The 17,341-nt window shown below is 37.1% G+C and overlaps 1 protein-coding gene across 2 annotated transcripts in view; it reads left to right on the forward strand.

The window, feature by feature from the left end:
• Positions 1 to 359: 359 nt before the first annotated feature.
• Positions 360 to 17,341, forward strand: part of TMEM67 (transmembrane protein 67) — a 28,252-nt gene continuing 11,270 nt past the window's right edge. Inside the window, exons 1-13 of one of the 2 annotated variants that reach the window (XM_017830615.1) lie at positions 360 to 377; positions 2,602 to 2,690; positions 4,117 to 4,210; positions 5,624 to 5,723; positions 6,171 to 6,240; positions 6,336 to 6,410; positions 7,569 to 7,631; positions 9,973 to 10,127; positions 10,245 to 10,353; positions 11,559 to 11,645; positions 13,630 to 13,695; positions 16,608 to 16,764; positions 17,138 to 17,261. In XM_017830615.1, the coding sequence (XP_017686104.1) occupies positions 2,634 to 2,690; positions 4,117 to 4,210; positions 5,624 to 5,723; positions 6,171 to 6,240; positions 6,336 to 6,410; positions 7,569 to 7,631; positions 9,973 to 10,127; positions 10,245 to 10,353; positions 11,559 to 11,645; positions 13,630 to 13,695; positions 16,608 to 16,764; positions 17,138 to 17,261 (1,157 nt within the window). In that variant the 5' untranslated portion in view covers positions 360 to 377; positions 2,602 to 2,633. Of the gene's footprint in view, positions 378 to 507; positions 662 to 2,601; positions 2,691 to 4,116; positions 4,211 to 5,623; positions 5,724 to 6,170; positions 6,241 to 6,335; positions 6,411 to 7,568; positions 7,632 to 9,972; positions 10,128 to 10,244; positions 10,354 to 11,558; positions 11,646 to 13,629; positions 13,696 to 16,607; positions 16,765 to 17,137; positions 17,262 to 17,341 lie in introns of those variants that run through there. The other variant, XM_017830616.1, reaches the window with a different exon arrangement.

The following is a 17,341-nucleotide window of genomic DNA, read 5'->3' on the forward strand; positions in this document are numbered from 1 at the left end:
CACAATTCTGTGCCATGTGCTCTGGGATGATCCTGTCTGAGCAGAGAGGTTGGACCAAATGACTCACTGTGGTCCCTTCCAACCTCACCCATTCTGTCATTCTGTGGAATGGGAACAAGAACGTCCTGACAAAGGTGAAAGAGGTAAAGGGGAGTTACTTCGGCTGTGTATCCATTCCTCTAGGCATTTTGTGTTTTCACGTTGTTACCAGTTTCCTCTCACAGGGGGGAAGTTACAAACAAGTGTTACATTAGTATGATACACCGTTCTAGAGACGGGGTACAGGAAAACGTAATCCGGGATACACCGTGCTCTTCTATCCTCCTAATCTCCCACAGGACAAACAAACCCCTGTGCAGCCCACACCCTAATCCCGGGTTTGTACCACTCCCTTCCTGCCCACCCCGCGGACGCTTCGCGTACTGCGGCGGCTGGCCCGCGGCGCTCGCCGTAGCGGTGGTGCGCGCGGTGGCCATGGCAGCGGGGGACCGTGGTGCCGTCGCCGCCGCGCTGCTCATGGCGGTGTCGGTGGCGCTGCCTCCCGCCCGCGCCTATTCCGTCCCGCTGCAGCGCCCCGCCGCCTGCGCCACCGACCACTACTTCGACAGCTCCCGCCTGGCCTGCGCGCCCTGCGGAGCCCACCAGCGGCAGAGCGCCGGCGGTGAGCGAGGGGGGAGGCAGCACTGCCCGGGCCCGGGGCCGATCGGGGCTCGGGCGGCTCCGCGCTGAATCCGGCTCCCAGCAGATTCAGGGGCTCAGGCCGTGGCGGTGAAACAGTAGCTCTCAGGGGCGGGTCTGAAGGGAGCGAAAAACGCCACGATGCCGCAAAGACCCAAGTGGGCGCAGCACAGCTGCGATGTGTCTGAGATAAAGCCCTGAGAAACGGCTTTTTAAATAAAGCCTTTTTTAATAAAGCCTCTCTTAATACTCTTTCTTTCCTCAGGCATTTGTATGGTTATGAGTATTTGCGTTTTCATTGGTAAAATCTCACAGAGCCCTGAAATTATGTTCTTGAACACTTCGGTAACTTTAAACTGCTTGTCAAAGGTTGAATGTGTGAGATGTAGAGATCCTCAGGCTGTGCCCGTGCTGGTCCGAGTCCCACACGGGAGCTTGGAGCGAATACAACACACCTTGACAGTACTAGATGAAAAATCCAGATAGTCAGTCGCTTTCTTTAGGGGATAAGAGTGGGAGTTCACTGTCGTGTACAGACACAAATTCGAGACTAAGACCCAACAGCATCTCTCTTCAGAGCTGGTACTTCAGTGAGAAGCAGTGATGTGGATGGCTGTTTTCACAACTGCTGTGTAAAAGCTGGTCACCTCTTCACCGCCAATATGACACCCTAAAGAGTAGTCCTATAGTTTACTTACAGAAAAAAAAATACCCTGTAATCATTTTCAGATCTTATAATGTGGGTGTCTAGATCCATAACTCCCCTTAGTCTGAATCTTCCTCCAAATCAGGGGCTTCAGGGAGAGATAAATTCCAGGTGCAGGTCAAGGGTTTATTTTTTTTCTTGGAGCATCTGACTGGAGCAATGTAGGTAGGTGACATTTAACCTGCTCTTTGCATGATGGCTGAATTCCACTTGTGATTGCACAAGTCTGCCCATACACTCCCTCGATAGTTCATCACTGTGGATTCTGCCATCAAGCAATATGCCTACAAATTTAGGTGTTGTCACAGTGAAATCTCAACTCAAGGCTCTTCACTGACATAATCCTATTGGTCTTTTTTATAATTATGAGTGGTTCATCCCTTTGACAAATGTTTCTGTGCAACTGATCACATGAGGATGTACTTTAAGGCTATTAAACTTTTCACAGAATTTTACATTATTTTTACATGAACAGTTCAATAAACTTAAGTAATAATAAATACAGTTTATTAGTACATATAATCAGTTTTGGTTTGTAGTATGTGTTTCAAATTATGGTGAGAAGTCTGATAGACTGAAAAGGTTTCTAAAAAAAAAAAGAGTTGCTGAGGACTAACAGATGTGCACCATGGTGTGCTATGAAAGTAGTGTTTCATTTCATACTAAATGTTAGGTATGTTCTGTTAGTTACTGAAAACCATTCAATGTAAAGTTTGATCCCCATGCACAATTTTAAAAGCTTTGCAAATTTAAAACAGCTTCACATATGACAGTTAAATTTTAAAAAACCTTTGAATATAAACATTAAACATATTTTGTTTTTAGGAGTGACTTCCTGTGGAAATAGTCAAAACTGTGTACAAACATATAATGCTGGTGTTGTAGAGAGAATGGGCTGAGAAAGTCACTGTGGCAAGATTTAGATAGAGAGATTATATCTCTTTGGTTTAAAAAAAGAACACAAAAAAAACAAGCTCAGGATTCCTGTTGCACCCTGGTGGATCAGTCAGCCTTGTAACACTTTCCTAAAATATCTGTGTATGAATCATAACATGGACATTTTCAAAAAGCAAGATGATTTTCATCCACATCTCAGGTGTTTTGTGTCTGTCTAATAATCCATATTGATCTCTTGGGAACAACAGCAGTTCTTAGTATTCTGTAAAAAACAGTCAGTTTTATATAGATTAAAAGTGCATTTACTTTGTTTTTTTCAGGTAGTTCCTGTATATGTGAGCCAGGATACAGGATGGTTTCCAGTGATGGTGGGTTCTCTGTTACTTGTGAAAAATGCCCAGAAAATATGGTAGGTATTGAACTTCTCATGCTTTACCATAATAATAATAATTTTTTAATTTTAAATTTCATCCTGACTGCAAGTTATTTTTCATTAATTTAAAATACTTTTGCATTATGGTCTTTGCTTGGGAGTTTTTAAGACCATACTTACAGGTATTTTTTTCAATTTAGAAGTATTTATAGTAATTCATATATTTAATATGTAGTATTTTTTCTCAATTTAGAAGTGTTTATTATTATGATTTTGCAGGCATTTTTTCATTACAAATTTGACCCTGCAGACAAAATAAGATTTTAAATGTTAATTTCCTTCCACTGCTTTTTCTTTCTGCTTTATGTTATTCTTGCCCACACAGCTCTGTTGAATGTCAAAGATAGTTTTCAGTTCATAGGTATCTTATTTGATTATTTATACAAATCCTATTATTGTAATATTTAGGCTGTATCTTTGTAGCCCCAATACTTCTTTTTACTCCAAAATGAGCTGCTACTATTTTGTTACTTTAATTACAAATATCTTTGTAGTTTGGTCAGTTCTTTCTACCATTCTTGACAATTTAAGCTATAATTTTGAGCACTGAGCCAGAGACACCAGGCTTAACCAGCTTTTTCCTGTCATAGTAAATAGAGAAATATTTTTTTGTAGCAAATCAGCTTTTCAGGGTGAAGCCTTCCCAAATACTTCTCTTTCTTCAATAACTATAGAACTCTTAAGAGGCCAGCTTAGTTGCCTGAGTTGGGTGTTTAATGGGTAATGGGCATTGTAGGTAATTTCCCTCTTCTTTGCATTTACTTGCTAAGTTAGACAAAGACATTGACAAATATTCTTTGGTGATTTGATCATTTGCTATTTCTTTCTTTTTCCTGCACTGGTGGTATTTGTCTTTGATCTACTGGCAAGGCTTTTGAAAAGATAAAATTATATTAGTGGAGAAGGGAGTAACATTTTGGTTTTTATCTGTAGTGCAGTTACTTCATAGTATAAAGTATGTGTGGATGTGAACTATTTGAGTATGAACAAAATTCCATGCAATTATGTAAGCTGCTTAACTTAGAACTCCTCCATATCCATTACTTCAATATATTTATATGCAAATATGTCTATTATTATGTTTATTTATTTTTCTTTTTCCAGTGTAGGATGTCTATATCTCTTTTTAAACCTTCTACTTTTAATTAACTCTTATCTTCACTAAAGAGTGTGAGCTAACAGGTTCAGAAGAGCTGAATTTCTTTTTAGTCTGTGTCTTCATAGGAACTGCTTTTACCACATTGTTTAGCCTTTTATTTGTCTTTAAAAGCTTCATGAACGTTACCAATGTTTTATCTGAACACATTTTCTGTAACTAATGTCTGGATAAGGCCAATTCTTCACAGACATTGAGTGATGTCTATATTTTTGAAAATTGTAATAGTTTTGCGTTTTATTTCAGAGCGGAGTTACTCAGGATGGGTGGAATTGTATTACTTGCCCTAAAGGCCTGACTTTGGAAGGAAAATGTAAATGCCCCAATAATGAAATATTAGGTAAAAAATTTATGCAAGTTATGAGATGATAGTACTTATTTTATATATTTGAGTGTACTAAGACATGCTCTTCTGTTAAATAAGAAAGGAAATTTGACGTATGTTTACATATCTGTTGGAAAAATTCAACATTCCTCTCGATCTTAATTGTCATTCCTGAAAGACAACAGATAAATCTTTAGCATTGCGCATTGCAATAAAAATTATTATGTAAACATTCCAAAAACGAATACCGATGTATCGCTTCCTTTAACCTTATTGGCACTGGATGGAAGCATTAAAACTGGAATAAAAACGATGTTATGAAGTATATAAAGCAGAAAGGAATTATATATAAGAGTACATGGAAGAGAACAGCCTGAGCAAGCCAAGCAAACTGCTGTGTGTTAGTATCACTGGATTTCCTGCTCCCCTGAGACACACACCTGTATCTGTGGTTTTCTATGCCATGCTTCCCCATAACTTTGCTTCTTACTTAGTTGCAGATGACTCTCAGTAGACAGAAGAATAATTTTAATGTTAAAATTAAAACATTAATTAGTGTTTGTGTTAATTATATTTTTGTTTATTTTGCATAGTTAAAACCTAAAAGCAAAGTACAGTTTTCATCAGGAGTGTAAAACATAAGAGCTCTTAGGACCCCTGGTTTTCCTTATTTTCAAAGACATGGCATGGATGTAATTCTTTGAATAAGTATTTTAAATGTCCACTTTAGTTACATTTCTAACAGAGTATGTTGGAGAATCAGTGTTTTCCAGATCATTAATTTTAAATTTCCTAGGAATCTGAAAAACAAAGAATACCAGTCTTCTTCCTTAAACTTCATGAGAGTTACAAAATACATTCTGAGCTTTTATAGTAAAATGTTGAGAGCAAAGCTGATTCTGTAATTTAACATGCAGGAAGAACATTAGTATTGTCATTTTTTTATTATTTTATTTGGTTTGGGGTTTTTTTTGTAATTAGACTTGAAATCTCTTGCTAAATGATTTAGTTGCTGGAAGATGCAGTTTTGAAAGTTGAGATTTGTGACATTTGCATGAATCATTTCAGATGAAGTTTAATTATTTTTTTCCCAGTAATTTGTAAGCTTGACATTTTGAATTTTTGCTTTGCAGTGAAGTCTTGGTTTGAAATTCGGTTCAGAATTAATAGCAAAAGAACAAAAAAACTACACATGAAATGTCGCCATTCTCACTAAATTTAAACTGCATGTGCATAGCTATACACAGTGTACACATACACACATAGTGGATATTATTTGCAAGTTGTGCTCTTGATTTTTTCAGAATAAACTCTCTGAATTTATTGTAGATCTGCCCAGACACTTTATTTTTTCACACTTTTCTTAATCTGCGTGACATACTGTGAATCGTGCAATTTTATCACAGTTGCTTTTCTTTTCTACTGAAGTGGAAAGAAGCATCGATGGCATCTTGCTTAACGAAGCATTGTGCATACATTGTAATGGAACTGAGCAGTCCTTCTCTGCTTCAGATGTATCAGGAAGTAGGTGGGTGTTCTTTGCCTTTTGTGATGATAAATTTGAACGGGTCATGCTCTGTTTAAATGGAACATTCTTGAGGAATAGTCTGTATCTTTGGGATGACAGTTTCGAAGGCAGTGAATTGGAAATCATCAACTCCATATCAAACTCTGTTTCGTGCTCACTGAAGTCCTTTTATGACCAGCAGCTTGGTTTGTTTGTCTGGCTTTAGTGTGACTAGAAAGCAGGCTTTGAATTGGAAGCAGAAATAGAATTCTTATTTTGATAATTAACTATTTGGTTTGTTTTCTACTTCACTGACAGTAGAAACAAATAGGTAATAACTTTGGAATTTCAGAACTAGGGAAGCCACTGACACTGTTATTGGGCATGCTATGTAATCAACTTTCACTAAGTAGCAAATCTCATACTTAAGTGCATTTTAAGTGCATTCTTCATGTTTGTGATCCATAGGTGTGTAAGATGTGAAAAAACATTCATCCATGTAAGCAAGTCTTGTGACTGCAGCAGCCCAAACATTCTGGTAAGTAGAATGGTTCTTATATTGAAGTTCAGCAGAGAAAAGTTATTTTGACAAGTGTGTAAATTTCTATTTTTTTATTCTTTTATTTCTTTCAGACCGGGGGATTGTGTTTCTTTCCTCAGGAAAGTTTACCCCCAAAGGGCGTTGCAACTGTTCGTTTTGCACAGCTAGTGAGTATATTTATTCTAAAACATTTTTAAGCTCTCTTCATTGTTTACTTTTAGTAAATATTTTAAATTCCAATCCTGAAAAAAAAAGGTGGTAGTTTGTTGTCTGATTTGCATCAAGATAGAGTATAGGTATGGAGACCAAGCAAGCACTGCTCTAAAAGAGTAAGGTTTTAAAAATTCATGCCCTCTTGGAAACTGAAAAAGAGAAGTAATTTACATGACTTCAGTATCAAAACAAGTAGCATGTGGTCTTTTGTATTAATTGTGTGCATTTAAAGCACACTCTTGTATCACAAAAAAATGCTGAAGAGTTTTTATTACTATGTAAAATTGGTATTTATGTAAAACATTTGAAAGAACATATAAGGATTGAGCTTACATCTTCAGCTTAGAGATTATAGAAGAAAATGGACATCTCTAAAGTTTGAAATTCTGTATAAAGTTGCTGAACTCTTGAACTGGCTAATGAATGAAAATATGTTCTATGAAGAAGAATGAAGGTATTTTAGCTAATGAACTTTTGTTGTGAAATCTGCTCACAGTTAGGACCATTTTCTGAATTCAGGAAATGCTATGTGGTTAAGAAATGTATTTTACTTCCTAAATGAGTGGATGTTAAAGGCTACTGCTTGAAAGAAAGTAAAAAGCAGTCTTCAGTTTTCCTGATATCAAATAATGGTCTTGCTTCCTGAAAATGCCATTTTGTAAGCAATATTTTATTGAGAATATGTCTTTTTGGTGGCTTACAGTATTTACGAACACTGTCTGGTTCAAATGTGAGTTGTTAAAAAAACCAGGTTGTGAAATAATTAATTTGGTAAATTTGGTCCTGAGTTAAATTTACCAACTCAACATCTTACCCTTGAAATTGCTAGTACTTGCATTGTGCAAGAAAACTTCTTTGTCCTCGAAATCCATATTGAAACCTTAAATATTCCATCTTGTTCTGTACATTTTGTCTAATTTAGTGAAGTGAAAGAAATTATTGCATTATGGTTGTGTTTTGAACTGATATTGTTTGATTGAGATATTTACAAAGGACAGAAAGCTCTTAGAAAAAAATAAGTAGCATCTTTTGGCTGACTTAGTTTTCCGGACTGTTACATTATGGATAAATTGTTGTGAACAAAGACTGTGACAAAAAATCCTTATTTACAGGGTGTAACACTGACATCTGCGTGGTTTCTGAAAAACCTGCAGTCCTCAGCCTTTGCCTGTTGGGTGAGTTTCATGAACATTTGCAGTTTGATTTTTTCTACAGAGGTAGAACCCTCTATAAAAGCATGGCACTTTAACTTTTGGAAGTTACCTTGCTTATTTTTAAATAATATTGAGGGCAGTCAATGTTAATGCAAGTCAACAGGGCTGGAATTTTCACAAGATGAATGGGGTTAAAGAAGAAATCCCACTTTAGTCAGCAGTATGTGAATTGTCACTGAGCATATCCAGGAAGGGATCACTCATAAAATTAACTTCTTACGTATTCAGTATTGATTAGCACCTGGTCTTTACCTCGTATTTGACTTTTGGTTATTTATTTTGGTTTGTGATGTAGAAGGATCACCATAGAACCATCCTTTTTAGTTTTGCTTTGCTTTGCTTTGTGTATGCAAGTGTTATTTGCCATTATGTTGCTCTGGGTGACAGTAAACATGGGTGGAAGAGTGGGTGCAGCAAGAGAATCACAGACACTTGTGAAGGGGATATGCCTCTGCCTCTTTTTTTTACCAACTCTGTTATCACACATACTCCTTTTCCTTCTGCATTCCACTCCTCAAAATCAGATTTTAACTTCTCAAGCCCTGCTTTTTCTTCCAATCTGTCACATCCCAAAGGGTTACCTGGCCTACTGGTATCTCAAGATCACAATAGTGGATTTGCAGGATTCCGTAATACACAAGCACACAGAGCCTTTATTTCCTACATTTCCTTGTTAGAGATTACTACAAATAGCTACCAGTAAAGTGAGTATACTTACATGTAATAAAGCAAGTATATGTGTATTCCAGTGGTAGCAGCAATCAGTAGTAGCAACAAGCATGTATTTCAATATTACAATCTACTACAAAATGATCACTAGTAAAGCAGCAAATATGCTTAGGATCAATTACCTACATGCATGCCTATGTATATATATTATTCAAAATAGTACCAGTACCATACTCACTAAACCACACCCAGAAGTGGGGCCTCAAAATTGATGACAGTGAAGTTTCACTTCAAAGATGATCCACATTGCAGAGTCTGGAATCAGCCAGGCATCCCCAGCATGGTCTGATAACTTGCCTTGGAGACCTCATAGAAAAGTTTGTGTAGAGGACATTTTCTGTGTGTTAGAGAGATTGAAAGAGAGAGACCACAGGCAAGGACAGAGGTCACTCTCCATTTTGGGTAAAAAGTAAGTAATTTTTGTATCACAGAGACATAATGCGGCATAGGACAGCACCACCTGGAGCAGCCAATAGATGGTGGTTTATGTTCTCTCAGACTAGTTTTCGTTTTTTCCAGACTGTTTTTGTGCTCTTTCATCTACAACAGTCAATAGCAGTTGCTAATTCCTACTCTTTTGGAATGTTTTTCCTCCTCTAGATTCTTTTTCATGCTTCCAGATGATAAGTTGCTGTTACAGTTCCTTGGTTTTGTGTTTATTGATGGTATCTCAGGAGGTCTCTGATGTACCAGAGACATTAGGTACCCACCTGCACTTCTCAAGGATGTTTCAGATTCCCAGGCCTAGTTCCTAGGATGGCAGCTGTTCTCTCACTCAGTGTCTCATCAGACTCTTGTTCAGTATTTTCCCAGATCATCTTTGTGGCTGCTCCCATCATCATCTCCTAAACACAGCTCTGAGATGTATTCTCCTACTTGTCCTATTCTTTTTCACCAACTGAGACTGTCCTCATTGCTAACATAAGTTTGTCCTGTGTGTCCTCAGGCTGCTCAGCAACTCAGAGGTTCTGCCTGAATGTAATGTGCAGCCATGGATCTGATCCAAACAAAGGGAGTAAGGAGGTGTCAAGTTAGCACTAGTGCAGTGATCACTGCACAGAGACGCCAGGCATCACCTCTGCCTAGCACTTAGCACTGGTTTGTTTGCCAAAACTGAACAAGGTATAGATACAACATAGTTTAGGAACAGCAGGATAGAAAAAGTACTGAAACTGAAAAGAAGATATTTACAATACATGCAACTATAGTTGTCAGTCTTTGATGGAGTCATCTTTGTCATATAGCCGAAGCAGTATTAAACATTTTGATTCTTACTTTGTTTTCTAAATGCAGATTTTGACATTTCTGTCACATCATCACATTGTAGCTGATGCAACTAAAATAAACCGAAAAAGAGAGAGTATTGATTTTATGCTGCCATCTGCAGACCTATAAAAATATGATAGCTGAATACATGGGAGAAAATACTAGGTGTTTACAAAACAGAATTCCTTTTAAGTGAAAACAAGGGTTTAGGAGTGGCTTCTTAAAAATAGCATTAATTTTATGATTGCCTCATCAAAAGGAGGGGTAATTAAATACTTTTGTGTCTTCTTGTGTTTCTACACTGCAGTTGTACTCAAATGTAACAGCATGCCAAGCTCTTGGAAATATGTGTGTGATGAATATGAACTCATTGAGTTCTTCAAGTACTGATGCCTGTGGTTTATTTCAATATATTTTTATCGGTACAGCAAGACTAGGCATCATTCATTCAATAGCCTACTGGTAAGTTGCCTTTTCCATAACTTTTGGTCTTTAATAGCATTTTATGGAAATTATTCTAAATGTTCTTTGATGAAAAATATTATGTTTCTTTAGAGAAAACATTGTAATTCTTTTCAGGAGGCATAATCTTCCATGGCTATATTATGGTGATCAACCAGGATTAGCATCTCAAGTGCTTGAGAAAAATCATTTCCCTACAACCTTCAGTTTTAAAGGAAGAGATAAGGTAAGTTTTGGGTAGTAGACATGGGGAAGCAGGCATTAGGAACAAGACATAATCACATAGAGAGGCTTAGATTTATTATAGTTGTGACTCTACTAAAGATATATTTTAGGCAGTCAGTGTAACAGAACTCATTGTGAGATCTTACAGAAGAAGATCTTTGTGTAAAATAATGTCTAGTAAGATGATTTTACTGACACTCATACATTTGCTTTGCTTATGCTCTCATACCCACATTCTCATAAGGCCAAAATGTGCTTGCCTGAGTGGTCTGACCAGGATCAATTGTGTGACACAGAACAGAGGATATCAGCTATTAAGTGTTCATTGTGTCCCCAGGGTCCTGGGTTGGCAGCAATGGACTAGTAATTAGACAAATCTTTTATACCCCTTAGAAGTTACTAGTTGTTTTACCACTGTCCTTTGCTTCAATCTTGTTTACTTCAGTCTTCATAAATCTGAAGCAAAGTTGGTTTTTGTCTTTTTTCCTTGTTTGAAATACATTAATCCTTTTTTCAGTTTTCCTGGTGAGATAATTAGAAGAAGCGGGATACATTTGGTGTGCTGTAACTTTGCTGCCACCCGCCTGGGATACCAAAGTGCAGGGTCTTTTGCTGACAATTTATCTGTGCTACGGTTTTATCACAACCCATTTCTCAGCTCTGTTGCTGGGAATAGTGTTATTCATCATTGTTATGTGGTGTTTAACCCTTTCTTTCTGTTGCTTCTGTTGTGTACACACACATTGCTCGAGAGTTTTCTTATTGACTCAAAAATAAAATCAATCTTTTTCAGCCATATTCTAAAAGGCTGTGTTTTAAATTAAACAATGTTGCAATGCTGCAGTTGTTTTAACAACTAAAATACTCATTCTTCCTAACACTGAAAGTCCTGGAGGCCCTTAAGGTCCAGCATAGTCTACATTAGAAATCTGCATAGATTTTTGATTAGTTCAGGGCATGTCTACCTGTGTCGAAGTTCCTTTGGAACTTTTTCCAGTGAAGCTGTAGAAGTATGGTGAAGTAGGGAGTTTTTTTGAAAAAGATGACTACCAAAACCAAGATTTAAAACAAAATCAAAAGGGAAAAAATTGAAGGATTATGCTGAAAGTTTCAGGAAGCATAAAACGATGAGATAGCATTCTCTTAAAACATGTATGTCCACTTTAGGTCAGTTTAATTGTCTCTTTATCTTTTTTTCATCATCAGGATGTGAAGCTGCAATTTATTGCAGCCTCGTTTGATGCAGCGGGAAACTTTCTTAAATGGCAAAATTTGGAAGGAGGCATCTTACAGGTATGTCTGATTTTAGTTATCTTTCCTTGATACCATAACTTTCTGATTGCCTTTAGTCAAATTATTGCAAAAACCAAGAGTTTGGTTACTACACTAATGACAGTTCCTAACTGTAGAGCTACATTAGGGAAAATAGCCCTTAGTTCTTTATCAATGATCTCTACAAAATGAAAGATATAAATTCATCAACGTTGCTTTCATCCATTGTACCAATATAACTTTTGAATATTGGAAAGCTCTGAAAAATAACATTTGTCACTTAGAACCAGCCATCTCTTTCTTCCTTTCAGCACAGTTACCCATGTGTGTAGTTTCCCATTAGACCTCTTTTGCTTGTTGAGAAAAGTGTATTTTTTAGCTCTCAGTCCACATATGTTTGTAGACGATTTTATGAGTATGTCCCTGTTGGATGTTGTCACCCGCTTGCACACATTATGGGAGTAACAAGCAAATTGGTGATTTTGTCACTGTCAAAAGAGGTAGGAAACCTGATGTACTACCCCATTTTCATTCATTTCTCTATGAATTTTTTTATTTGCTTATTTCTTTTGGTTTGAAACATAAAATGTACACTTTGGCCAACATCTGCCTGTCTTCTTCATAACAGAAAGTTATAAATACTTACTGGGAGACTTTACATAGAAATGGGGAACGCTGGCTAGAAGATTGACAGTACCCTTGGATACGCTACCCTCAGATTTCAGTGGTACACACAGACATTCCACTTCAGCAGTACCATGCTGTATAGATAACCTGTAAAAATTGCAAGTAAGCAGCAAGTAGAAAGTGCAATAGTAAATTAGCTTATCAGCAAGAGAAATGGGCAGCTGCAGCACATGTTACAGAGTAGAATTTGTTCAGCAATCTAGTGGTGATCTAAGCACTCTCAGTATTTCCCTTGGCAGGCAACAATAGAAACACTAGCAAGAACAATTGGGAATTCTCTGTCCCTTTTTCTAGGCTCTTCATGTCACTCTTGGAGTGTGTCACTTCAAATGCTGCAGTGTCTACAGAAGAACAGCTGACATTCAGGATTTAAATTGACTGCTGGTTTTTTTGTTACTCTCTCAGGGTGAACCGTCTTGTGTCTGCCTCTCCAGCTTTAAGGAGAACTAGTGTCTGAGAGAACAGCTTACTAAGACAATTACTATGCATAGAAAATTATACATTCTGAGGGAAATTTTAAGGTTCATTAGGACATATTAATTTTCTAAGGCAAAGAATTCCATAGCTATCAAGAACGAATAGGAAAGGAATATCTTTTCCATTCAAAGCTTCATTTAATGTCATAGGTTATGTGTGATGATAAGACATCACAGTGCTAAAGCGATCTCAGTGCATAATTGTAGCAATTCCCAGAATTTCAGTTTCACACTAGCAGAATTGTGGTTTATATAAATTTAGACTTGATTTTCATTTTGGGAAAATGGCTATGCCCTTTGCTAAATGCCATGCTAATTTAGTTAGAATTTGGCCCATTTTTTCTAAGTTCAGCTGAATCTGCTGTTCTTTGCAGAAAATATAAGTGTTAGAGTAAAAAAAGGGGAAAAATTCTGTTACTTGCTGTAACTTTAACCCTTTGATAATGCCAGCTTAAGAGAAATAGTGTAATATGAATATGGACTCCTTTTCTTACAGGATTCTTGAATTTAGCAGAAGCCACTAATAAAGCTTGAGGCAGCATAGTGCATTGAACATTCAGTCCCCAAAAAGATTATTCTTGCCTGTTTGGATGCTGCTGTCCACAGATTCGGTGGAACTTAAAAATGCTATGCAAGTATGATTAAGCTAAACCAACATTTTAAGAACACCAATATTATAGCAATAAATAATCATGTTTACTCTTCAAAATATTTCTTCTGTTAAAAAATAGAACAAAATATCTTTTGTGAGAACTGTGAACTGCTTGAGGTACCTGTAAATATTTTTCATGTGAGAAAATGATAATTTTGAATTGACTTAATTATAATTATGATTTGTTCAGCTTTGTCCTGATACAGAAACTAAATTGGATGCAGCTTATACATTTGGAACAACCTACCAACAAAGTGTAAGTAAGATATAAAACACTATTCTAAATTTTGAGTAAAGTTGCTTGATACATCATTAGTAATTCAGTGTATATTGAAGGACATCTGCAGTTTAGCCATAAACTGCAACATGAAGTTCTTTCTTGTGAAAGTGGTGCTTATTTTAATTTTTTTTGTTGTTGACTGAAATAAGTGGGGTTTCTTAAATTATTTAACTGTACGTCACAAAACTTGTGTATTACATAGCATGATCAAAATAAATTATACTGGCATTTATATTAGTGAGGTTGCTGACTTAGCAGTGGAAGAACACAATGCCTGAATTCTGACACTCATATACTTTGCATCATATCTTCTAATTTTCCTTTGGCCAGGTTTCATATAGAAAGAAGGCAAATCCCATCATGCCATGCCTGTATATTATCCCTGTTAACTCTTTAATGTGTGCCCTGATTTTAGTGAACTCAATACAGAGAGAAGGCCGAACAGATGATTCATCAAAGAGGTTCTTTAGTTGTCTCAACTATGGAAAAAAACTATTGGAGTTTTCACACCTGACTAAACAGCAGGAAGGAAAGAGGGGATAGAGCAGTGTATACTTATATCCTAAATTCAGTCAGCCACAGACATGGTTCTGCCAACAATAAAGTATCATTAATTTTTGTCACTTAACATGTTAAATGGGGAGGTGATAGTCTCTTTGGCAGGGGGTGGTGAAAGAAACATATTTATTTTTATAAAACTCCCTATGTGTGCACAGCATCTCATACCTATATATTAATACTGTTTATTAACTCATCTACATTCAAAACCATTCCCCACATTATGTGTTGCAGTGCAAAAATACATAAACTCTGGCTGCTACTTGGGTAATGTGAAAGTTTTTGTAGGGTAATACAAAGCTTTAGTCTGTGAAATCTAAAGTGTTTACCAAATAACATTGACAAGTGTTAAATATTTTTACTCTTCCATATTGTTTAATCTTGTTTAATCCATATTTCAGTATTTCAGACAGAACGAAAACATTTTCTATTTATGATCATTGAACTAGTCAAGTATGGTTATTTTTTTCTACTCTTTAAAATGTTATGTATTTGATATATTGAGTTTGTAGAACTTGTTAAGTATTACTAACAGTTAATATTACTGGGTTTGAATATATACACCAATAAATAATAACTTACTGAGTATTTTTTAATGTAACTATTTTCATGGGTTGCAATACTTTTTTTTTTCTTTCCTACAGCTTTGGAGAAAACATGGTTGGCATGTTATATGAGTATTTAAAGACTTCCTGGTTGTTCATATATGCACCTACTTTCATATTTAATTTCTTCACACAGTCACAGTGGTTGAGGTAGTCAGGGACCTCAGGAAATCATCTTGTCCACTCCCCTGCTCAAGCAGGGCCACCTAGAGCAGGTTGCCCAATACCATGTCCAGATGGCTTTTGAATATCTCCAAGGAGTGAGACTCCACAGCCTCACTGAGTAACCTGTGTCAGTGCTTGGTCATCCTCACAGTGGAAAAGTGTTTTCTGATGCTCAGAGTGAACCTCTGGGTTCAATTTGTGCCCATTGCCTGGGCCCCTGAATTGGATTTCAGTTTGTGCCCATTGCCTCTGGTCCTGTCACTGGGAAGTGCTGAAAAGAGCCTGGCTTTGTCTTGTACACCCTCCCTTCAGATATTTGTACACATTGATAAGATCTCCCCGAGCCTTCTTATTCTGGCAGAAGTCTCAGCTTTTCCTCATAGCAGAGATGCCCACATGGGGCTATATCAAGTAGATCCATATCTATCTTGTACTGGTGAGCCCAGAACCAGATTCAGTACTCCACGACTTTAGCATTTGTGTGTCTTGACTTTAGTGTTTATGCTGTTTCAAATTTTATGCCTGTGAAGTTTGCTAGGATATTTTTTCCTAATCTGTTGAAAAGCATTAAAATCTTCATTCTCCACATTAGTCATTCTAGTGAATTGCAATAATTTCTAAGAAGTTTGTATAAAATCATTAGTACTTTGTAATTGCTTGCAATAGCTGGAATGCCTTTCCAGTCAGAACTTCAGTAGAGTGTTTGACACTGTTTCCCACAGCATTTTCATGGAGTAACTGGCTGTTCATGTCTTGGATAGGTATACTCTTTGCTGGATGAAAAACTGGCTTGATGGCTGGGCCCAGAGAATGGTGGTGAATGGAATGAAATCCAGTTGTTGACCAGGGGTTCCCCAGCGCTCAGATGATCTGGATGAGGGGATCGAGGGCACCCTCAGCAAGTTTGCAGATGACACCATGTTGGATATGGGGTGTTGATCTGCTGGAGGGTTGGGACGCTCTGCAGAGGGATGTGGACAGGCTGAATCAGTGTGCTGAGGACAATGGTATGAGATTCAACAAGCCAAAGTGCCGCGTCCTTCATTTGAGTCACAACTCCATGCAGTGCTCAGGCTTGGGGAAGTGGCTGGAAAGTTCTCTCTTAGAAAAGATGTTTGACAGCTGGCTGAACATGAGCCAGCAGTGTGCCCAGGTGGTCAAGAAGGCCAGTGGCCTATATCAGAAACAGTGTGGCCAGCAGGACCAAGGCAGTGATTGTCTCCCTGTACTCGGCACTAGTGAGGCCGCACGTCGAGTGCTGTGTCCAGTTCTGGGCTCGTCACTACAAGAAATACATTGGGGTATTGGAGCAAGTCCAGAGAAGGACAACGAAGCTGGTGAAGGGTCTGGAGCACCAGTCTCATAAGGAACAGTTGAGGGAACTGGGTTGTTTAGCCTGGAGAAAGGGAGGCTCAGGGGGGACCTTGATGATTCTGTGACTTTGTCTTCTGTGAAGAAGTGGGACAGATTACACAATAGTTTTGTAGGGAATGAATCCGCAACTTGATAAAATAATTAAATCGCTAGTGATCTTTTTATTTTAACATTTTTTTCTTGTAGTGCAAAATTTCAGTTTCTAAGATTTTATTGGATTTTGCTAATCCAATCTTTTATGACCTGTTCCTTGAATATAATGACGACAATGGACAACAACATCTTTGGGCCGTGCCAGTTTTAAATTTGAATCTTCAATACAACGAAAAGTTTGTTAATCAAGGTAAGACTGTCACAGTAACATTTCTTTGAATTTAAGTAATCTGAATAACTTTAAACAAATAATTTATATTCATTACTATTACTAAGTTGTTTTAAAGATACCACGACACACCACAACTTGTTTCCATTTAAAGAATTTAATACTTTATGGGCAAGTTCTGATAGTTTAAGTGTAAGCTTTGGTTGCATACAGTGTTCCCATCGATAGTATGCACAAATAAAGTAATCTCATTTCATTATGTATTTGTTTAAATTGAAAATAAACAATTTTATATCCCCAACAGTTCTATGTGTTATACCATTATATGTGTAATTTCTAGTAGTTTTCTTTTTTTGTGTTGAATTATCTGTGTGAAACTATGTTTTTTTCAAAGGTACTAATATGAACAACTGGCTTTTGACTCGTCGATTTTTTTTGGTGGATACACTTAGTGGAAAAGAGACTGACTTGGGAAAACCACCAAGGGTAATTCGGATTGCTAGCGAAATAGCAATAAGGTGATTCATTCATATAATATATACTACATAGAAAATAAAGCCAATATTGCACAGTCTGCATTTTATTTCAAAAGAAAGTT

The sequence above is a fragment of the Lepidothrix coronata genome, unplaced genomic scaffold (genome assembly GCF_001604755.1).
Source record: "Lepidothrix coronata isolate B3197 unplaced genomic scaffold, Lepidothrix_coronata-1.0 Scaffold181, whole genome shotgun sequence".
In the NCBI taxonomy this organism is placed as follows: Eukaryota; Metazoa; Chordata; class Aves; order Passeriformes; family Pipridae; genus Lepidothrix; species Lepidothrix coronata.